At 50.5% G+C, this 22,468-nt stretch overlaps 7 protein-coding genes across 7 annotated transcripts; 4 read left to right on the top strand and 3 right to left on the bottom strand.

Moving 5' to 3' along the window:
• Nucleotides 1-164: 164 nt before the first annotated feature.
• On the top strand, nucleotides 165-3,992 carry N7508_002002 (uncharacterized protein; the record flags this gene model as incomplete). Its single annotated transcript, XM_058460068.1, has 5 exons — nucleotides 165-218; nucleotides 906-1,119; nucleotides 1,202-2,275; nucleotides 2,822-3,625; nucleotides 3,829-3,992. The coding sequence occupies 5 exons, from the start codon at nucleotides 165-167 to the stop codon at nucleotides 3,990-3,992; spliced, it is 2,310 nt and encodes a 769-aa protein (XP_058323600.1).
• An 840-nt stretch (nucleotides 3,993-4,832) lies between these two features.
• Nucleotides 4,833-6,753, top strand: bgt3 (uncharacterized protein; the record flags this gene model as incomplete). The annotated part of the gene is made up of 2 exons (XM_058460067.1): nucleotides 4,833-6,556; nucleotides 6,609-6,753. The coding sequence occupies 2 exons, from the start codon at nucleotides 4,833-4,835 to the stop codon at nucleotides 6,751-6,753; spliced, it is 1,869 nt and encodes a 622-aa protein (XP_058323599.1).
• Nucleotides 6,754-9,575: 2,822 nt separating this feature from the next.
• On the bottom strand, nucleotides 9,576-10,106 carry N7508_002000 (uncharacterized protein; the record flags this gene model as incomplete). Its single annotated transcript, XM_058460066.1, has 1 exon — nucleotides 9,576-10,106. The coding sequence occupies one exon, from the start codon at nucleotides 10,104-10,106 to the stop codon at nucleotides 9,576-9,578; it is 531 nt and encodes a 176-aa protein (XP_058323598.1).
• A 1,841-nt stretch (nucleotides 10,107-11,947) lies between these two features.
• On the top strand, nucleotides 11,948-13,285 carry N7508_001999 (uncharacterized protein; the record flags this gene model as incomplete). Its single annotated transcript, XM_058460065.1, has 2 exons — nucleotides 11,948-12,056; nucleotides 12,114-13,285. The coding sequence occupies 2 exons, from the start codon at nucleotides 11,948-11,950 to the stop codon at nucleotides 13,283-13,285; spliced, it is 1,281 nt and encodes a 426-aa protein (XP_058323597.1).
• A 707-nt stretch (nucleotides 13,286-13,992) lies between these two features.
• N7508_001998 (MARVEL domain-containing protein) lies at nucleotides 13,993-14,790 on the bottom strand (the record flags this gene model as incomplete). The annotated part of the gene is made up of 1 exon (XM_058460064.1): nucleotides 13,993-14,790. The coding sequence occupies one exon, from the start codon at nucleotides 14,788-14,790 to the stop codon at nucleotides 13,993-13,995; it is 798 nt and encodes a 265-aa protein (XP_058323596.1).
• A 1,053-nt stretch (nucleotides 14,791-15,843) lies between these two features.
• N7508_001997 (uncharacterized protein) lies at nucleotides 15,844-17,611 on the bottom strand (the record flags this gene model as incomplete). Its single annotated transcript, XM_058460063.1, has 3 exons — nucleotides 15,844-16,739; nucleotides 16,791-17,516; nucleotides 17,599-17,611. 3 exons carry the CDS (start codon nucleotides 17,609-17,611, stop codon nucleotides 15,844-15,846), a joined length of 1,635 nt encoding a protein of 544 aa, XP_058323595.1.
• A 1,733-nt stretch (nucleotides 17,612-19,344) lies between these two features.
• Nucleotides 19,345-21,563, top strand: N7508_001996 (uncharacterized protein; the record flags this gene model as incomplete). The annotated part of the gene is made up of 4 exons (XM_058460062.1): nucleotides 19,345-19,919; nucleotides 20,105-20,497; nucleotides 20,550-20,803; nucleotides 20,857-21,563. 4 exons carry the CDS (start codon nucleotides 19,345-19,347, stop codon nucleotides 21,561-21,563), a joined length of 1,929 nt encoding a protein of 642 aa, XP_058323594.1.
• Between the last annotated feature and the right edge of the window lie 905 nt (nucleotides 21,564-22,468).

The following is a 22,468-nucleotide window of genomic DNA, read 5'->3' as shown; positions in this document are numbered from 1 at the left end:
TTCACATCTTGAACCCCTAGTGTCGCGCAGCTTCTGTTTAGCCTCACGGGATCGCCCTACCTTTCCTGCCCCCACGCGTGGTTTTACGCCATAAGGATCCTGAATCCCAGTTCTCTTTCCCCTCAACATTCTATCCTGGTCTGTGAGAGTTGTCCTTCACCGGCATGGTACAGCCTGACCTTGGGACGAAGTACAAGGAAGACCCTATTGACAATTCCGTGAGTATGATTTCTCTTTGTACCTCTCCCCGTTTCATTATAGCTTTTTTGTGAGATCTTTCCTACTTCAATATCATTTCGATCTTCTTGATTCTTTTCATATGAGGTTATATGTTTGGATTTTCTTTTTCGCCTGGATGTCTTGGGTTTCCTCGCCTTGATCTTTGCATGCACTGTCCTCGACAATATGGCCGACTCAGAACACATAAGCTCATTGAAACAACTTGGTATGCGCTGAACATGAAGCCCAATTCCATTTGTATTCACTTTGGGAACCCTCCAGGGCTATATGAGCTATGCGCAATGGAGGCGCAAAGAGCACACCCAAAGCTTGTGTAGCTTTGGAACCATCTACTTGGCTTCGGAAGACAAAGAGCTCGCAATATCGTCAGCGCTACACAGATCCATGCTTCTGTTTCCCTTTGGATGGACAACCCCGGTTTCTACCCTGGCCATTCGGTATGCACCTAAGGCAATCCCTGCTCAAGGCTTCCACGGTCCAAGCCATCCTCTGAGCCTCTGTGAATCCCCAGGGCTGTCATCACTCCGGGCTCTGGCTGTGTTCCCAAGACTTTTCTTTTTCTTTCTTGTCCACATTCTGTGGTTGTGTCTCGTCATATCTTTCTGGGGGACATTTTTATTGGGGGGGGGGGGCTTAGTTTCAGTCACTGATGCGTTCTGCTACAGATTCGACATCCTGGACATTCGAGTTCTCATTCCCAGGCACTGCAGCCTTCAATTTTAGCTCAGAAAGGCCCTGCTTCGCCTGTTCACCCTTCTGCAATCTCAGCATACCCTCCCCATACCCTAGGGAACGGAATTCACTACGGGCCTCAAGAAGCGCCGTATTATACCACACATTCTCCTTACGCGACTTCCTCGGCGCATTACGCTTCTAGCGGTAAGCCCTGTTTCGGCTGTCAGCAGTTTTACATGCCAAAGCTTGTATTTAGCTTTTGAACACCACTGATCCCGAGACTTAGGACCACCCGATCTCATGGCATCAACCGCCCAAATGCAGAGACCATATCCCCCCATCTATCACACTCCCCAATCAACCTCCCCGGCCTCAGTAGCTTCTCAACCGCATGATCAACATGGCCGCAACATCTACGCCCACTCTCCTCAGATGCCGCAGATGTTCTACCCACCTTACTCGCCCATGAACCCTGTACACCCACCGTACGCAGCCCACCATTCTCCCCAGCAACACCCCCTCACAACGCAATCCATGATGATGCCGCCTCAGAAAGCACCAGCACAAATGCCCCCACATCAATCACCACACATCCCAACCAGTGCCATGACCAGCAGCCCTATCATGAAACTTGACACCTCCCAGCAACCCACCCCACCACAGCAAACCATGCACAACCCACCTCTCTCCGCAACAAGCAACCACCCAATGTCCAGTAACATCCACTCCAGCCCACCACTAGCCGGAAGCTCCAGCGCAGCGCCAGGCCCCATCCCCGCCACGACCCCGCTCGTCGTGCGCCAAGACAGCAACGGTGTGCAGTGGATTGCCTTCGAATACTCTCGAGACCGCGTGAAGATGGAATACACCATCCGCTGCGACGTGGAATCCGTCAACGTCGACACCCTCGACCAAAACTTCAAGACGGAGAACTGTGTGTACCCCCGCGCATGCTGCAGCAAGGACCAATACCGCGGCAACAGACTCGTCTACGAGACGGAGTGCAACGCCGTTGGCTGGGCCCTCGCAGAGCTCAACCCGGCTCTGAGAAGCAAGCGCGGTCTTATTCAGCGCGCTGTCGACAGCTGGCGCAATAGTAACCAGGACCCCAGACTGCGCAGTCGTCGCGTGCGCCGCATGGCCAAGATCAACCGCAGACAGTCTGTCCCTACTGTTCCTGTTAGCCATATGCCTGGTGCTGGTTCTGCTGGTCCTGGCCTTCCGGGCCCTGTCAGTGCCATGCCGGCTACCATGCCGGCTGCCGTACCGCGGCCTAATCTGGGCCCTATCTCGATGGGCCCTCCCCAGCTACAGCACCATCATCATCAACCTGATGGCAGTCCTAATGAGGAAGTTAGTGGTATGTTTCACCATATGTGATACGTTTTTGGATTCCCTTGCACCCTGACCTGGTTACTTCCCATGTATTTCCTGTTTCTTTTATCTTTCGTCTTTCACTTCCTCGTTCTCTTCATCTTTCTGTTATTCTCCTTGTCTACTCTTCTTTTCTTCTCTTTGGCCTTTCGTTGGACCGGATATGTCTCTTGCGTGTATGTGTATATGTGGGAGTTTTGTGTCTGCTTTACACTGGATATGTGTATGTGTGTATGTGTGTATGCTGCGTGAACGTGTTATACGTGTGGACAGGTGTGCGTGTGAATGGATGTATGAGATGGAAAGAAACCTGCCATATATCCCTACCTGGACATGCTCCTTCACCTTGGTCTTGACTGTTGTTCCATACCCTGTTCGATTTGATTTGCCTTCCTGTTATCGTGATCGTGATTGTCGTCTTACATTTGATACCGCCGCGCTCCTTGTGCTTTGGCTCTTGTTCTGCTTCGGAGTTCCTCCCCAATACCTTTTGTACAGCGTAGGCTAATTCCCTTTCTCCTCGCCTGTACAGGCACAGATTACACCACCTCAAACACCAACACCAACACCAACACCAACACATCTACCGCAACGGCGACTCACCACCGTTCCAACGTTGACAACACTCGTCTCCCAACAGGGTCAATGACAGATCTCCGACCAGCCCACCTCTTCCACAACGCCCCAACAACCCTGACACCGTCAAACGCAACAGCAGGCCCCTCGATGCCACCCCTCCTCCACGAAACAAGAATGGCCTCCCTAAACCGCCACCCGTCAATAGCAGCCGCAACCCCCTCCCAATCCCAAGCTCACATCGAAGAACAAGCCCCAACAAACGAAGACCTCTTCAGCCACCTCCCAGACGGCAAACGCCGCAAATTCATCCTAGTAGACGACCCCCAGCGCGGCTGCCGTGTGCGCGTCAAAGTAGTCCTGGACAAAGTCAACATGGACGAAATCCCCGACTCCTATCGTGAAACCAACGCCGTCTATCCGCGCACTTACTTCCCCATCCAGATGCGCGATGAGAACCGTGTCGTGCTGGGCAAGCGCTTTTTCCGAGATGAGGCTGAACACGCTGATGCCGGTGCTGATCCGCTCACTGATGCTACGCTTGGAAGGACAACTGTTCCTATGCCGTCACTTGAGGCGGAGGTTGCGGGTGGGAGGAGTGGGGATGGCCATGGGGATGGGAGTGACGTTGGGGTTGAGGTGCCAAGGTTATCGAGGAAGAGGCATAATAAAGAGCTTTTGTTGAATGATTTGGGGTATCGCATGAGTTGGAGTCAGAGTCGGGTTTTTGCGGGACGGATGTTGTTTTTGCAGAGGTCTTGTGAGTTTCTCTTTTATTTGATTCTTATTTTTCTACCACCTTGGCATTTCTTGTCATGGCTTGTTTTTCTGTGAAGGTGTTCTGGTTGGTTGTGTGTCAGTTGAAGTGGCTTTGCCTTATTGTTACCTGTTGCCTCCACTTTACATGTACCCCGGATCTCATCTGAGACATGGACGTGGACCCGGGCTAACGTGTTTCGCTAGTGGATGCCTACCGCAACAAAATGCGCAGTAGTATGCTTGCTGCTGGACAGGATCCCTCGGAGATCCCCGATCATTTTGAAACTCGGCGTGGGAAGAAACGGTTCTTGGAGCGTGGACATATGGAGAATGCTGCGCAGAGGAGTGCGGAGGAGGTTGCGCCGTAAATGGTTTCTTTTTCATTTTTGACCTTGATCTTTGATGTGGCTTGTTTTCTTTTCTTTTGGCTTTCTTGAGTCTCTTTTCTTTGTGCTCCTTGGATATGTCTCATGCTTATGTGTCAAGGGCGTTGGGATCTACGCAAAACAACCAAAAACAATGAAGGGATTGGAATGGAGGGAATTGGCGCTGGGGTATTGGATTTGGTATAGTATAGTATATGACTTATGAGTATAAGTATGATATGATATGATATGATATGATATGAATATGAATATGAATATGAGGTCCAAGTCGGAATGTGTACTGTGTAGTTGTGATATGATGATGTCCAAAAATAGAACAGGGACCAAAGGGTTCGCCAGGGTCTTTCTCCACTTGGCAACTCGGTCCATACCAGAGCGATTGACAGGATTGACAGTACTCTTGCCTGAGCATACTCAAAGGAAAGGACACTTTCAATGATTAGCAATTGTTGGCTTGACTGAATTCCTCGTTCCTCTTGCTTTCTTTTCTTTTCTTTTCTTTTCTTCTCTTCCCTGTGCCGTCTCTCGCCTTATGACCCGTGGTTGTCGGGCCCACCAGTGTTTTGACATCCCGCTTTCGTCGGCTCACTTATCCTTCGACGAATCCAACACTGTCTCACTTCCATTTGCAGTGCCTCGTTTTCAGTGATGAACTAATCAATCTCCCTTACCCGCCGCACCTTCCATCTAACAATTTCACCATCCGATCTCACCACAACACACAACACCCCATCTGATCTCTCTCATTCACATCGAACCCGGTTCCACCGGCGAACCGAAACCAACAATCTACACAAAACACACCTCAAACTCAACCCAAAAATGCCCGACGACACAGAAATCCCGCAACCCCCACCACACAGATACACCCACCACACGCGCGAAAACCACACAGTAACACCAGGCGTGGACAACCTAGGACCCGCCTCAGCAGGCGGCGGAATAAGCGGCATAGCCCTAGGAATCGCCAACACGCACGACCGCCAAAGCGGCCTGGACGCATCGCGCGGAATCCCAGACCAAGACAACAATCACAGCTACTATCCCGCAGAACGAGACTACAACACCTCCGGCTCAGACAATCCCTACGTACCCTCAGCCGGCTACACCAGCGCCGAAACCCTCCACCACCACTCGTACGGGTCGGGCATGGCGTTCGGCGGTGCGGGCGCTTCGCCGGGTCTCCAGAGTCCTTCGCATTCATCGGCGCATCTGGGTGAGCGCGGTACGGGTTCTGATCAGTATCCGGCGCCGTATCAGAGTATTAGTGATGGGCCTTACCAGAGACATTCTGGGTATGGGGGTTCGGAGATGTCGAACATTAATCCGGATGATATTGCTGATGATGGGGATGAGGACTTTGGGCCTCGGGGCCGGAATAATCGCGGCATTCCTGCGGCGGCGGCGGCGGCTGGTGGGGGTGCTGCGGCTGGGGGGCTTCTTGGTGGGTTCTTTGGGCGGGAGAAGAATGCTGATGTTGCGTACAACACTGTTCCTGGGGGCGGACTTGAGGGTGGGGATGGGGAAGGGAAGGGGCCTAAGGGCATGGATGGACGCAAGAAGATGGGGTGGATCGTTGGGCTTGTGCTTGGGTTTGTGATTCTTGGGGCTATTATTGGTGGTGCTGTGGGTGGTACTATTGGCAGTCGGCATAAAGAGGATAAGTCTTCTAGTGCCGGATCTGCTGATGATGATTCCAAGAGCAATGGTGATCTTGATAAGGATTCTTCTGAGATCAAGGCTCTCCTGAATAATGATGAGTTGCACAAGGTCTTCCCTGGTGTCGACTATACTCCTTGGGGTGTGCAGTATCCCGACTGTCTGAAGTGGCCGCCATCACAGAACAATGTGACTCGGGACATGGCTGTTCTGTCGCAGCTCACAAACACTGTTCGGTTGTACGGAACCGATTGCAACCAGACTGAGATGGTTCTGCATGCCATTGACCGACTCGAGCTCACGGATATGAAGCTCTGGCTTGGTGTGTGGATTGATTCGAACACCACCAGTACCGAGCGTCAAATCAAGCACCTCTACCAGATCCTCGACGATACCAAGGACACATCCCTGTACAAGGGTATCATCGTCGGAAATGAAGCGCTCTACCGCGCCGGTCCAGACAAACAGACTGCCGAGAAGACCCTCATCTCATACATCAAAGACGTCACTAGTGAGGTCAAGAAGCGCAGCCTCGACCTCGCAATCGCCACCTCTGATCTGGGCGACAACTGGAACTCACAGCTGGTAGATGTCGTCGACGTGGTCATGTCTAATGTGCACCCCTTCTTCGCAGGCGTGAGTGTCGACGTGGCCGCCGCCTGGACCTGGGACTTCTGGCAGACCCACGATGTCTCCCTGACAAGCGGCACCAGCAAGAAACAAATCATCTCCGAAGTCGGATGGCCCAGCGGCGGAGGCAAGGACTGCGGCGAAAGCCCAACCTGCGACGATGACACCCCTGGATCCGTAGCCAGCGTCGACAACATGAACTCATTCATGTCCGACTGGATCTGCCAGGCATTGGACAACGGAACCGATTATTTCTGGTGTGTATCCCCTAATTTCCTCGAATGAGTTCAAAGTTCTAACTATAAACAGGTTCGAAGCCTTCGACGAACCCTGGAAAATCCAATTCAACGAAAAAGACAAAGAATGGGAAGACAAATGGGGTCTCATGGACTCCGCCCGCAAAATCAAAAAGGGCCTCAAGATTCCCGACTGCGGTGGCAAGACTGCCTCCTAAATCATCCTCGATATCCGATCCTCCATACCTCATTCTACTTTACAGTCCAGCGTGTGTCTCTCCATTATGGAATCATGATCATGAAACATTTTCACTTTGTGCATACTTTGTACCTGTCCTCTCTGGCGTTGGGTTGCTTTTTGTTTTTGTTTTTTTCATTACTCTCTTATGCAACACTTTTCATAATGACGGGAACCTCAAGATATCCAAACTTTTTTTCGCTCCTTTTATATGCCCGCATGTCTATGTTGTCTCTGCTGTCTGCTCTCTACCTGTTCTATCATGTGTGGGTTTCCGTCTGGCGGTTTTTGTTTTCTTTTTTGGTTTGTCGGATTAAGGGTTGTCGTGTTGGAACTGTACATGCTAGGTTCTAGTCCTTGTTCGTGGCACACTTTGTCTTGTCTTGCCTTCTCTGTTTTAAGTGGATGTTGGTTTGCATATGCTCATTTCTGTGTTGTGTTGTACTGTCTTTCGATGGCTGGTGGCTTTGCATCTTGTGTCTTTTTAGTGTTTTATGTATATATGATATCGAAACAAGTCATCCATCTGAGGAAGATTTCTCTATTGCTGTAGATAATGTGGATGGCTTTTCTTCAGGATGAACAGCTTTCAGGTACTCTGAGGCGGTTTGCAATTCTTCAAGTCCCCAGCTCTGCCAGCACTCCTCGGAGTATTGTTCCGTAAATGAATTGAGTTCTAAGGACCAGAACAATCGAGTATTTACTGCGCGTGGAACGCAATGAAATGTCGCCAGAGCCCACAGCACACGTTGCATTGATAAATTTCAAGCTATGACAGAGCACGTCGCTTAACTCGAAATGTTTCGTTTGGAGGCTCGGGCAGTCTGCCCATTGTCTATTCAAAAGTAGCGCTAGTAGGGCCTCCACGCGCCGAGGCTCTGCTACTGCTAGGCGATCTAGAAGAAGGGTTAAACAAACAGAGATAGCATAATAGATACTCGCTATAGTACTTACAGCTTGTACAACACCAAAAACGTGGGTGCAGGGGAGAGAAAGTGGTATAACAGTCGTCGTCTATACGCCATCGAGAAGCTCCGGTAGGCTTGAGGGAGTAAATGTTCCTGATTCGAGGACCATGCAATTACGAAACTCCTACTACAGTCGCTGGGAGACAATCGGACAATTGTTCACGATCCGTTCAGTAATCGTCTTGTAATATTTGCGGCACACCTAGTCCGCTCAGACAGATATTTTCAGTAATCCATCCAAGGCAGCGAAGTCGGAGCAAGATTCGAGGACTGACACAATCACCTCCAGAGGGGAAGTTGGAAAGGCATCCATGATATGCGAAATAGTAATACACGTCTATGGAAATGGAGAGAAAGAGAGATGGGGGCGACTTGAATAAAGTGCGGTGTTAAAAGGACACCCTACCCAGCACACGCCTCGCCCGAATAAGAAAGGGGTAGAAGTTAGATAAGAAGCTACAACGCATCTAGAACCTAAGTAGTAGCTAAGTGAAGCTAGTATTTTGAACTATGCTTCTCTCATTCACACTGTTGATAACAGCCTCTATCCCCCTTCAAGCCAATTTATTGATACTCCTTTGAGAGATAACCCAGCCTCACGCTCTTTCGCATACCAAATGAGAAGCCTGCCGATGCGGAGACTTCTCAGTATGACGAAGGGTCATCAATAAGTGGGTGCTATAATCCATTCTCATTCTGGAATTTCTTCAAAGGAGAAACCTGTTGATCAAGCGTGGAGACTAAGTACTCGTTGAAATGATCGCCAGGAGCCAATTGAAGGAGCGCAAGAAATTCGGGATAGTAATCCACGCGTTTTCTCTTCCCCAGAAGGCATCGGCGAAGTTGGGTCTTTCTGAGAATGTCCAGCTATGGTACCAGAGTTCGGTACAGTTACCCACGAGATACTTGATGTGGAGTAAGAGTTGACGTTTGGCTTCTTCCGCGTAACCTGGTCGATTGAGCAAGACTCCGATCTTTGCGAGGGAGGACGGATATCATCACGGTTTCATCCCATATCTGGTCCTCGTTGACTTATCTGAAGGTTATATGTTGACTTCCCTGTTCTCTGCAGTGTTAGCTAGCTCCCTGGAACGGAGATATAAAGGAATATAATGGGTAGTAAAGTTGTATCTCACCTCCTGTTCGCGATAGTCAACCCATGATATATTCAGCCCAGGAGTCCAAATAAGCGCGGTATTCAGAACTCCTGTGTGCTCATACAATACGCTGGTTAGGCTAACTTCGAACATGTGCAGATATCAATTATGCAACTACCTTCGTTTGACCAGATCAAACCACATCTCCTAATGGGTCCAGTCACCGTACCGATCAGGAATCTATCGGGTCTCTGCGTGACCGAGCAAGATTTACACTATATCTCCATGTCCTATCTTAGCAGAAAGTGACAGTGCTCATCTGTTCTCTGTGCAGAAATTCGGACTCCTCATCAGGCAGTCCAGGATTGACCCCGACTGGCACGATGGGACAACAGAAGAAGAGGGGAAGGAGTTGGCTGGATGTACATTTCTGTCAATGACTACGTGGATATGTATGACAAGTTGGAATGGCCTTCTACTTGTATCTGGCATGACTCGTGTCTCCGGCGGCCTCAAATGCCTGAACATGATGATAGAAGAAACCAACCAGGCTTCTGGCGAACTCCATAGTCATGTATCAATCTGACGGGCCAAGAAATCAAAAAGCGGAAGTCAACCCTGGACAGCGAAGATTGTTTCATTTATCACGGCATAGCATATCAACGGAATACTTCCATGCGCCCGATAGAAAGAAGGCACAGGTCCACTTTTCCATCACTTCAAACCCTAAGTCAATATCAAACAGAATGTTCAACCTGAATAAATTCCCAGGCCGTCCCTGCATGCTTCCTAGTACTAACCACCAACTCCGTCCTACCCTCCACCCGCATAGGTAAGAACCCATCATTACTCCACCTCACCAGCATAACATGACCTCCATCCGGATGCTGCCGAACACAAAACGACTCATGACCGCGATGCCACTTCTTATCCGCAATGAATTTCCTCTTGTTATCATGCCCGATATAAGTACCAGAGATTGCATTGCGGAATCCGAGCCACATGTTCTCAGATTCGACGCATAACCAGTAAATACCACAGACGTAGCCGTTGCGCTCTGGGACCAGAGTGAGGATGCCTTCATTCAGGCCGATGACAAGTTCTGTGTTTGGGTCGCGGATGATGAATAGGCGGCCTTCGCTGGGGCAGCTGTTGGGGTCGATTATTATTGGCTGCAGGGAGGTTACTCTGCCCGAGGCTCCGCCGTAGACGCTGCTTATGGGTGTATCGCATCGGTCGTCCTTTGTGGTTGTCGATGATGTTTCCATATTGCAGGATTAAAATGAAGCGAATTAACAGGTTGGTTCGAGGCTTTCTATTATACTTCAGTGGATGTTTGTGATAGGTGTCAGATCCTTTCTTTGTTTGGGGTAGTAAGGTGTGTATACTACTAGTAATTCGTTTGCGGTGACTGAGTTGCTCGGGCCTTTTTAACTTACACGACTTGACTTCTGGTCGATCACCACTGACAGCTCTGTATGCTTTGGGGGAGGGTATGTATTGCCAGCTCCAATTCCTGTGAGCTCCAAGTGATGTTTGCCGATATCAAAAGCCAATTGACTAGTTTTAAGTGCGGGGTAAGCCAGCAGAACTAGGAATGCCATGGTGACCTATTGGCCCCCACCAAACAGAGAAAGCTATCTTAGATAGTTCAAGGGAGTAATTTGGATTTGCAATTTAGTAATTGGATAGAAGCTCAGACTCTTCTCCAGCACCTCCCTTCCCTATAATCGATAAGGCTCTATGCCTGTGAGTTTTGCGTGATCGTGCTTAAGAACATGTCTTTTGAGAGCGGAACGAGACGAGAACCCTATGCACCTCTAGAAATAAGAGGAGTATGGTGAAACTTGAGGGCCATGAGAAAGTCGTCGTAGAGGAAATAGTATTGTAGGGCAAAGTGCTTCTTTAGGCATAGTCTAAGTAGCTTAATTGGTTTAAGCCCAGACTAAAATCTACTTAGTGAGCCTAGCTCTCAGCGCCAACATAAAAGCAGCGACAGCTAAGGTAGGAAAGTCCCACTTGGCAAAGGAAATCAAATACCTATAGCTACCTGAATATGTCTGCTTTGGCGACATCGTGGCTGTGTCAGAAAATAACAGTCCGGTTATAGACTCCGGTTATAGACAAAGGACATATCCGCGATACCTTCCTTTCAGGAAAAAAGAAAGAGACTGAAGACTTTTCAAAGGATGTTTTAGCAGGATCTCAATGACGATCCCGTTGTTTGCGGAAAATCCGAGCATCTTCAACCCCAGACCCAATCAAAAGCTCCCCCAGCTTTTCTCCGCATAGTTCACGACGCTGCGCCTTCATTGGGTACCGCAATCAAGGGGAATGTCACCTCGGTAGAACTTCTCGAATAAAACGAATTGGTTCCGAGTGGGATTGGGTGTGTCACATTTAGTATAGGGCTGCGAGTATCCCTGCTTGCAAGGGACGCGCAATGGGGAATGTAAGGTGATGATGCGGAGGCGTTTCTTTTTGCCCCTCCAACTCCGTAAATCCTCATAAGTTGTCGGGATTCCCTTCTATTGAGTTATCCCAGGTGACGATCGTACTTCTGGACTATAAACGTCCAATCCCGGCCCGTCCCGGTTTCTGGCAAATTTGAAGCCTTCACAGTTGAGAGATCGATCCAAGGGGTTTGGGCTCCGCACTTTGACCGCTACCCGCTCAAGGGTCCAAATTCTTTTGACTCCAGTTCTCACTCTTTTGGTTTTAACCTTCTGTTCTCTTTGTGGAGGGTGTCGATGTGGTCTTAGCGAATGCTGACACACATGCTTCCTAAACCTTGGAAAGCTTGAAGTCTCGACGTTCAGCTGTGAACATTTTTTTCTCCACTGGCCTGGGAGGGCAGGCCATACCCTGGAGATGATGTGGGTTGAATAAGAACTAGCCTAAGGTCCCAGTTAGAGCACTCGTTTTTCAACGGACGTTGTTGGAGACAAAGGATGACTGCACACCTCGACGTCGCCTCGCCACCATTATCTACGCAGCACTCGACATTTGTTGACATTGTCGATACTGCCCATCCTGACCTACTTTGGTCCGCTAGTCCTCCTCGATACAGATCTCTTTCTATTTCACCGACAGGACACGACAGGTGAAGATGGAGCCAACGCTCCCTCAAGGTCTGGTAACTATGGCTGCTATGCCTGCTACCGAGGGGTTGCGGCAGGAGAAGCTGGAAAGCGCTGTTTACAAGAAATTTTGGCAAGGTAACAGATTGCTCCCATCATGTTGAGGCACTCATAGACTGACCCGGTAATCAACAGCCTACAGCACATCCAATCTTGCCAGCAAGGACCAAACCGATTCTCGCCTGGAGCACCTTTTCTGGAGGATCTGGGGCAACAAGCACCTCTCAGGAAACTTGAATCTCCACGCCCTAGACCGCCTCATCCTGCGCATTAAAAAGACACCAGTCCTGCTGGGACAAAAGGTGGAAGTGAAACAATCGGAGCCTGCAGTAATCAAAAAGGTACCAACATTATTCGTCCCAATCTCTCACTTTCACACTCACATTAACCAATCGCATCAGCCCGTGAGCCAGGGACTCTGCGAAAACGGAGCATGCTCATTTCACTCCATACTAAAGAAGCCGCGGCCTAGCCAGAGTGAAATACCCAAGAAACCCCGTCTGGCAATCTTCGCACCTTCAGGTGAACAAATCACACGAAACCCCTCCAATCCCCCAACCCCCATCATGACCGAACCAACTCCAGAAGGTCCATCGCGACAGGGTTCGAAGAAGACCTACCTCGCGGCAACCCGCAACGGCCGCGGCCCGCGCCGCCGCCCCGTCTTCAACCGCCGCAAGTCCTCACAGAGCACCCTCCCAAAGACAGCTCCTCCTCTGCGCCGCCGCTCAGAGCCAGCTGGAGCAACCAATGCCACTCCGGACTCCTACATCGAGCTCGGCCAGCTGCAGCACATGAGCTTCCGCGACGAAGATGAGGAGGACGAAATCGTCCGCGACATTGCGCGCGAGATCGCACCCAAGCCAAAGCCCATCAAGCCAAACACCCCCCAATTCGACGATGAGTTTCTCGAAGGTGATCCCGCTCTATTGCAGGCTATGAAGCCCGGCTGTGTCGACGGGGGTATCCCCTTCCCCCGCGGTTCGTCTTTGCGTCACCCCATGCTCGCCCCGGAAAGTTACACGCAGGCCCTGAACCCGTCATTCAACCTGAACTCATTCGACGCCCGCGGCGGCCCAGACCTGGCTGTTCCAACTTGCGAGGCCGATGCCGAGTGGACTGATGTCGACGCTATCGAAACCACTCTTCCGGTCCTGCACCCTTTCAAGAAAGCCGTTTCGCCCCAGGAGCCTTCTATCGAGGAACGTGCGAAGGGTCCTTCGGATCTTGGATCTCCTATTGTTACTGTTTCGGTTGGGCAGGATGATTCACTGTTGACTCATGCCGTAGAAAGAATCAGATTGTGATTCTATTCGGTCTCTTTTGCCCTGACTCCCGTGACGTTTGCCCGATTTTCTCGATATCCATCATGATTGCTCGGAGCTTAACCACTTCATTTTTTTACGAGAATAACACGCTACGCGTTGACGAACAAATGTGCCTCGCACGCGGATGGTTCGTGACGAGTACATTTCGCTGGAACTGATTACATTGGTAATAATTGTATCGCTACTTCTGATTGAGGTTGGCCACCATTGAAAAGGAGAACATGTTGCGCTATTTGCGCTGGACCTGGCAACGTGATGAAAGTGGAGGATCAAATTTGGCGCTGGAGACTCATCAAGATAATTTAATTGCTCACTTGAGCTTATCCAGCATTATACTTCCCTCGCATGCTCAAGCTCAATTTCTAGACTAGCGCAAAGCAGGACGGTCTCCATCCGCCACGCTACAGTTACAGAATCCTATGGGCATGAGAACGCGTCCGATAAAATAGTGTTGATGCATTGGATAATATAAACGCCGCCTGGAAATTTCCAAAAGTACCAAATACCCTGACTCCTGAGTCAAAGGTTCAGAGAAAGGAAACAAATATGCAAAAGCCAGTATGCATGGCTATACCCAGCGCCATCGAGACATGTCCCAAACCCCCAACCCAATGTGGCTCCAACCCACTATCAAAGCGAGTTTCCACACCCCATGAATATCTATATCTACCTTGGCAACTCAACCCCTAAAATTTATCCCCCTCACCCTTCTCAGCATCATCACCAGCATCCTCAGTAGCCGCAGCCCGTCGACTCTTCAACCAACGCATCAAAACCCAAGAAGAAGTAATGACCCAGAAACCAAGGTTAATAACATCAATCCAGACAGCATGGCGCATACGGGTAATCTTATCGGCATCACCAAGACTGGAAGTCGAAGTCGAAGTAACAGCCTCATCCCTCTTCCCAGAACCAGAACTGGATTCAACAGCATAAACACCAATATACATCTTCCCAAACACCCCGAAAAGTGCCAACCAAAGCACAGTAACAACAAACTCCCATGCAAACTGCGGCAATAACCATTTAGCATTCGGCCCAGAGGCATGCTTCACACGACGCATCAGGAATGGCATGGTGAGGTGGATACCCGCAGTGACTGTAGCTAGGAAGCCGGTAACAAGTGCGTACACCCATTGTGAGCGCCAGATGTGTTTCTCCGAGTGGTCGTGGTGCACGTCTTTGCCATAGAGGCCGATGACTGTGAGGCCGAAGACGAATTGGAGGAAGCGCAATGCGGAGACGAACATGAAGCTCATTTTGGCGCGTTTGCTCATTGGCTCCTTGGGGCTTTCAAAGTGCATTGTTGTTCCTGGGACGGCGCCGGCTGGGTATGCGCTCATTGGGTATTGTTCGTTGTTTAGGTATTGGGGGGATCCGGCTGCGGCGGCGGCTTGGAATTTTTGTTCTTCTTTTTTGGTTTTGTGACGCTTTTTGGCTTCGTTTACGCCGATTTTGAGGAGTTTGACTAGAATGAAGGACATTGGATTGTGGATTTGGTTGTGGTTTGGCGGGACCGATCAACGGTTTGGGTGTGAATGTAGATATTGATGTAAGGATGCAAGGCGAAAAATGAACGATGCAATTAAGTTCGTATAGCGCACAGCGCGAGTTTTATGTCGAAGACTGTGTGTTGTGTGTCGAGAAGAAAAGAGAAAGAGATAGACGTAGATATGGCAGGCCAGATGCCGAATAAGAGGGAGAAGGAACTATTGTCAAGAACGAATAGCAAGGACAAAGGAGAAGGTCCGACGTTGGAATGACTATATCAGTAGAATAAGTCGAAGAACACAAGAAAGGAAACAATGAAAGAATAGGATGGGAATAGAAAGAAAGACAAGTCTAGTTTCATGCCCTTGTCGTCCAAAGCTGTGTTCTTTATAGGCAGCCATTGTGCTCCCGCTTGGCAGGACTCGTCAGGACTCACAGTACACAAGGCTCAAATTCTATTTCCAGCATCGACATCTGCAGCCCTAGATGAGATGAAACGCTGCTTCGTGGAGCGCGCGTTTGGGGGATCTCCACTGTGTCAGTTCGGCATCTGTCACTTTCATCCACAGACATTCGTCTCGGCGTGAGAAGATGAAACATTCAGATCAAGATAGCCTGCGGAAGATCCTGAGCAAAATTGGTTTCTGCAGGGCTGCAGATGTGGGGCAGCTTCAGCTGGCGCGCGCGAACTCATGTTGGACGTCGTTTCAGCGTGGCGGTTCAACGAAGCTCGAGATCCAATCAAATCATTTGTGCTATTTTAATGACTGAACTATAACACAGTTTACTATTCTACAGTAGAATAAACATTGAATCATCTCAGATCTCATTGGAAATATGCATATCGCTGATGCGGACATTACAATTACACAGGATACCATCATGAAACTCTCTCCAATGATTTGCTCGCCGGTCCAGTATGCTTGAGAGTGGAATGTCATGCGGAAAAAAAAAGAGCCCATACACCGAAAACACCCAGACGCCCACATTAAACGCGAAAAACAGAATGCAGGAGACCCCAGTGAAAGGTCACAAAGCCAAGCCTGTCATGCCGGCCGACTAGCTCCTGAATCGGCAGCACCTTTGATGCCCGGGGCTGACGCATTTATCTTTGGATAATTGCCTGGCGGTAATGGGGGTTTGAGGTCGGTGGGGGATGCAGGGGCCGAAGCCGGTATTGAAGATTGTTCGTCATCGTACTCATGTCCTAAGTATTCATCATCGTGAAGACCTGAGCCCGTGGCGGAAGAGTGGTCCACGGAAGCGCGGTCGAATCCTTGCTGGTAGGGGTGAGAGGAATTCTTGGAGGCGTTCTTGGTCGCCTTCTTCGTCTTGCGGCCCTTCATCTTGGCCTTTTCAAGAAGTCGCTTTTTCTCTGCCAGTCGCTTTCGCTCTTTGCGGTCTTTCATCTCATATTGTCGGATCAAAGCCTCAGGTGGCCGGCCAAAAATGCTTTCATATTCACAGAATTCACAAATCCAAATGTCCTCCAGACTAGGGGGGTGATGCAAATTCGTGTATTGTTGTTGGATCTTGCGCTGGCGAGCAGACAATGCGTAGATGCTACCCGGAGAGCGCTTTTTCTTTGGTCCTGCAGGGTGTTGCTCCGCACCCTGTGCGGGTGGTTGTGTGCCAGGTGGACCATTCATCGATGCAGCCATGCTCGGACTGGTCTGCGTACCTTGTGTAGAGAAACCACGCGCGTTATGACTCGCGGGGCCAAGAGGCGAAGTCGGGGATCGATGGGGGATTGAGTATTTCCGCTGCATAGCCATGCCCTTTGAAGAATCGGACTCGCAGGTGAACGTGAACTGTGTCTTGGTGGGGGTGGTGTTTTCCTGGTCCAGCAAGCTGAGATTGCTTGGGCCTTGAGGCGGGGAGGATAGTGTCGCGGCATTGGCAATAGCGGTAGAAATTATTCCCTGGTCTGATGGTGATTCTCCTAAAAATCATTAGTATAAATCGTAATTACACAAAAAATTATGAAACACACCAGTTGGACCGGGGGACGACATCAAGCCATCGCGTCTTGGAGTTCGAGCTGTCATCCAACCATTCTGAGCATTAGCCGACAACGGGCCCCTACTGTTGCCAGTGCGAACAGTGCTCCGACTTAACCGACCTCGTCCTGAACCAGATATCCCAGCCAGCGGAGATGCAGGGTTTCCAGTGCCATAATATGTACCAGTAGGAGCTTCGGGAGGAGGAGGTGCGGAGGTTGAACTCGTCAACCCCATGTTGGCGAATTCTGGAGACAAAGCAGAATGCCCCAAATTGCCCGGCGTGGGGATCTTCCGTTTCTTTTTGTTGTTTGTATTTTCAAACGCGTCGTAACCGTCGGGGCCTGAAGACTTGGGAGGGCCCTCGTGGTGTGAAGAGGAAGGTGAGGACGAACGAAAACCAGCACTGCGGCGAACGACTACCGGACCATCTTCGTCACCGCTCTCAATTTCTACGGCCGTCTCCAATGTATGATCGATTTCTGGAGAAAGCTCATGGCCTTCCACAGTCTGCTGCACATACACTTTAGACTCGTTCACTGCCTCTTCCTCCGAAACACCATAGAATATTTGAGACGCCGGCGGTGTAGGCGGGTAGAATATCGTGTCGGCGGCATCGGACGAGAGACGAGAACGAAGAGTCCGCTTAGGGAGGGGACGGATCAGACGATCGGGATAGATAGCAGAAGGTGTGTCAGGGGCCGAGTTGAACGCCCCGTCTACTCATTCCCATGTCAGTAACTGTGAGGGCGTCCCGAGGAGGTTCTAGGCTACCTGGCCGATAGTCCGGACTTGACATACTCAAGGTAGTCATTATGCAAGTTGTCCTCTCCCTCCACCGATGCTAGCATATGAGAAGATATACTAGCCCGTTGTCCTTTTATCCCCCTCCACCGTTTCTCTCTTGAGAGGTCCAATAGTTCCAAAGTCGGGGTTATATCGAGGGGTTGAATTAGATACCCTGTAGACTATAAGCTTCCAAGTCGCAAAGCCGGAGAGGATCAGGTAGAGTTGGCGAGAGATTGAGCCCCCCCCCCGCGTTGTCCACAGTCCCAAATATCGACCTGTCCACGAAGAGGGAATACTCACCAAGCAGAATAATAGTCGACAGAATCTAAATGTCTTAGAAACCGAAGCCAAATATCATCACATATAAGATATAAGAGGGGTCGAGGGAAGTGAAGAGAAAGAGACGAGTCACGGGAGTTCGGAACACTATACGCTAACCTCTTTTAGGAAACCCTGTCGACCCAATGACTTCCCTCGCATAATCATCTACTGTATGGAGTGTTGGATATTCTCCTATTTCTTTCATTTTCATATATAGCAAACACCTTACCTTTGCTCGGTTTCGCTGCCCTCTACAAATGCCCTCCGATCGTCCTTCCTGCCGTACCTGCATTCGCGAACATCATGCTCCCGACGCCTTGCGTGAGGCAGCCTCTGAATATCGGGGACCCGCCGAGGGTGATTACCAATGCAGTTCGCAGCTATGCAGTCCATATTCAGTGACGATCGAATGTGCTGAAACTTTGGCGAAGGTCTGTTGATCTGTTGGAGGGGCCACCTCATATCTCTTGCGACTCATCCATTCGCCAGGATATTTCGGGGGAACAGGTATATTATAGATAGGATCGGAGGAAGCAGTGCGATGTATTCCGAGTGATATATCAGTCGAGTTAGCCTTGCCCGATTGGAGGGAGGGAGTCGGGAAGGTGTCTGGAACTGTCAGTTAAGGTGGAAAGGTGAGTGTGGACTTAAGGAGAGTAAGCAGATCAGTAGTGCAGTGGGTTGCAGATTGTCTGATATGTAGGTCGGTTTCAGACGAATGACTGCAGAGTCGGATAACACGGCTTAAGCCTTCCCGGTTCGCCTTGGATTTTCTGCTTTTTGTGCCCTTTCCAAGTCTCTCGCACTATGTCGCCAAAGTCCGGAGTGTGTGCAAGATTATGTAGAACAGTAAGCCTTTTGTCGACTGCTGACTTGCGAGCTTAGCCAGATGTTCCTGTGGTCCTGCAAAATTCAGGAACAGACCAAAGTGGGGACAAAGGCCTTGTACACAACAAATCCAGAGTCAAAAGAACGACAAAGACAATGAGTAGACCCAGATCAAAGACCGCTGAGAGGCATTGGGAAGAGAAAAGTAGAAACACGAACAGAATGCGCGGTGAAAGATTCGCGCGTCGAAAGGCGTCGAGAGCGGGGAAACCGGCGATGGGATCTTTTGGAGTCCCGTTCCGGCGCTTTTCTCCTTCTCTTCCTCCCCGCCAACACACGCACTTCTCAGACTATGTAGTCGTCGGGCTCTTCATCGAGCCTTGTGACTTGACTCTGATCTTACTACGATTCCCCAATTGTCCTGCTCGTTTTGACCCTCCCCCCAGGAGCTCTCAATCGCGCGCAAAGAGCTCCCTCGCAAACGGCTTCGCTCGAGTTTGTGCAGAAACCACGCCAACCATCGTTACCTTACCTCACTGAATTCCTCTCATTTGGCTTCTTGAGCTCTCCTTTAATCTAATTTACTCAGAAAAAGCCCATCTCCCCGCCATGACTCCTCGACGCTCTTCTCGGGCTCGCACCTCCCAGCCCTCTCCTGCCCTCATCCAACAAACCAACTCCTCCAGCTCCTCCAGTTCTACTCGGGAGAGGAGCACCCGATCGAATCACAAAAATGCCTCCCCTCACGAATCCAACGGCCACGGGTCCCAGTCTACCGATGATGCTGAAAGTGGCTCAAAGGACCTCCCACACACGCGGCAGCGCCAGCGTGCCCACGACGATGAAGATGAGGTACCTGGCGAAGAAGACGAGGATGACCTAGATGATGAGGAAGAAGAGGTTACAAGGTGTCTCTGTGGTCAGCAAGACTACCCAGGCTTGCCTCCTTCTCGTCGCGAGGCCCTCGGTCGCGGCACCATCAAGCTGGAGTCGGTCCCAATACCCTCCGATCCATCTGATATCATGGCAGAAGAGATTGGGAGCATGTTCATCCAGTGCGATTTGTGCAAAGTTTGGCAGCATGGTGGTTGTGTGGGAATCATGGACGAGGCGACGAGTCCTGACGAATATTTCTGCGAGGAGTGCCGAAAGGATTTGCACAAAATCAAAGGTGAATCTAATGGGTAAGTGAAGATAATCGGTTTATTTGCCTTTATACCATCGTCTTCCTCTCTTTGTCTTCTATCTGTCTCGCTGCCATGGTTTTCCTCGCTGCTTGGAGGGGCTGCCTTTGGCAGGATCACTCCAGCAGTTGCACCTTCAATCTATATGCTCTATCGCCACGAGTATCATGCTGATGCCTTCTCAGATCACGGTCCTCTACCTACCTACCAGTCGCTCCGGTGTCTTCACCAACACCCCCTCCACCACCGCCACCACCGCCAGCACCAGCACCCTCAGCCGCACCCGCACCCGCACCGGTACAAGCACCTACACCAGCCCCAGTGCAGGCGTCCTCTCCCGCCCCATCCTCTCGGGCTTCGTCTAGAGAGACCTCTCGACGCTCGAAAGATCCAAAGTCGCGGAACAGTGAAGGCGCTTCCAACCCCAAGCGGCGCTCGACGATGAACAGTCGAGATGCTGCATACGACGAAGAAGAACTGATCCGACGTGCAATTGAGGAAAGCAAGGAAGACTCCAAGAGCAATCCGGATGAGACAATCACGCGTCGGACTAAACGAAGTCGGAGTGACAGTGTGACGTATGTATACTCAGCCTCAACAGCATTGAACGGTTCACTGACATATACTCAGGAACAGAGAAGGATCAAAGCGTCCACGAACTGCCTCTCCATCACCAACAGCTGCATCCAAACACACCGCCTCCCACCCACCGTCCGATGATGAGCAGAAGCAGAAATCTGCAATCAACGGAACTCGAAGGCAGAGGGCCACCTCCCGAGGCCAGCTGGATAAGGAGCCAACCAAAGATACCGATGAGGGCGAAGCGGAAGCTGCCGAGGCAGCTAATCGCCGGAAAGAAAGACCCAACCGGCGCAAAGGAGAAGGTCAGTCACACAGTTCCAAGCTCGCAATTGATCCTTACTCATAACTATTACAGAATCCGAACATGAACCCGGATCTCCTACGAAGACCGCGCCAGTCGAACCCGAAGCGACCCAAGCAAGTCCCAATACCCCCACTCCTCAAGAGCCAACCCCTGCTCGCCCGTCGACCCGCAAGTCCGGTCGTCCCCCAGCGCGCCGTGGCCGTGTCGGACGAAACCAATATACCAAGGACCGAGACACAAACGGGAATGGAGTGGATCAGGGATACATGGCCAACTCACCTCGCCGCGGTCAGTCACATGAGATTGGTGGTGACTCACCGCGAGTTGGATACGCGGGGATGAATGGCACACACCTCAACGGTGGAGAGTCTGGACGACCAAGCAAGCCACGACACATGCACCCGCAGCGAACAACAATGAACGAGATGAAGCGCCGCGTGGCCGCCATCCTTGAATTCATTTCGCGCATGCAGGTTGAAATGGCCGTTGCCAGCGAGCACTCCTCCACGCCGACTAGCAACGGCGACCGCGCTCAAGGCCTTCTGCTAAAGAGCATGGTCGACCAAATCGACAGCGCGATGCCCTCGGGCCGCAGTGATGGCGGCGAGTCCGCGCCTGCAACAACTGACGGCGGCTACGGCGATACGTCGACGCACGACAAAGATTTCAAGGAACTCAGCAGCGTCGAAATGATGGATGTTCTCACGCGCCATCTGCTGAAATGGCAACGGGAGTACGGCAAGTTCGGGGAACGGTAGTCTGTCCATGCTGTTCCACTTGCTCCTCACCGCTTGTGGTTTCCCTCGTCCCACTCTCATTCATTGAGCTTGTCCCGCTACCCTGCGTCGCATCACGATACCCCCCCTCAATCCAATTCGATTCTGTTTTACTTTTCTTTTCAATGGCCACTGATGTACAATAGAACTCGCTTTCAGTTGTTGCTTTTCTTCTCTGCTCTTTTTTGTTAGGAGATTGTGCGATCATCTCGTTCTTATATCATATCATTCCATACTGGTCCGGCGTCATCTTTATATTGGATATCGAGGATAGACTGGATCATCTTGCTTGTTCTTGCTTGGTGACTCGGTCATTTATGTGTGCTCTATTCTATTCTGTTTATCTGGGTTTCCATTTGGTATGACGCGCTATTCGGTATGGTCATTCTTCTCAAGACTTCTCGCTTTTAAGTGCTGTTTTTGTGTTCGGGGCGCAGGTCTGGTGTTTTGGAAAAGTCAGGGCCTATATATGGCAGTTTGTCTTTTCTGTATGAATTTTTTCTTTCCTAGTGGGAACAATATCACTGCTCTTTTGTTCATCAAAGCCGATGCCTAGTATTATATGTTATGTGTGGATACTGCAAGTCTAAAACTGGCCCATGCTTCCTAGAAGACTCGGAGTTAACATTGGGATTATTGCTCTGCCAAGCAACTCGTCACCTCCGATTGACCTGGAGGACCATGGTAAGTGACGGTCATTGACCAGGGGCTGGCAGGGGGAACCCTTCTCGGTCTCGGTATAAGGTATTGGCCCTTCACCGGTTTTGTTTAATCGCTGATAAGTCAGCGTTTCAGATCCCGCGGCTGTCGAAGAGCTCCAAGTCACATTATGCATACATCTCTGTACAATAGTGCGTCAGCGATGGAGCAATGTATTAGCATGACGA

The sequence above is a fragment of the Penicillium antarcticum genome, assembly GCF_028974205.1.
Source record: "Penicillium antarcticum strain IBT 31339 chromosome Unknown utg000002l_segment0_segment0, whole genome shotgun sequence".
NCBI lineage: Eukaryota > Fungi > Ascomycota > Eurotiomycetes > Eurotiales > Aspergillaceae > Penicillium > Penicillium antarcticum.
The sequence above is the reverse complement of the archived record's forward strand: the minus strand, read 5'-3'. Positions and strand labels throughout refer to the sequence as shown.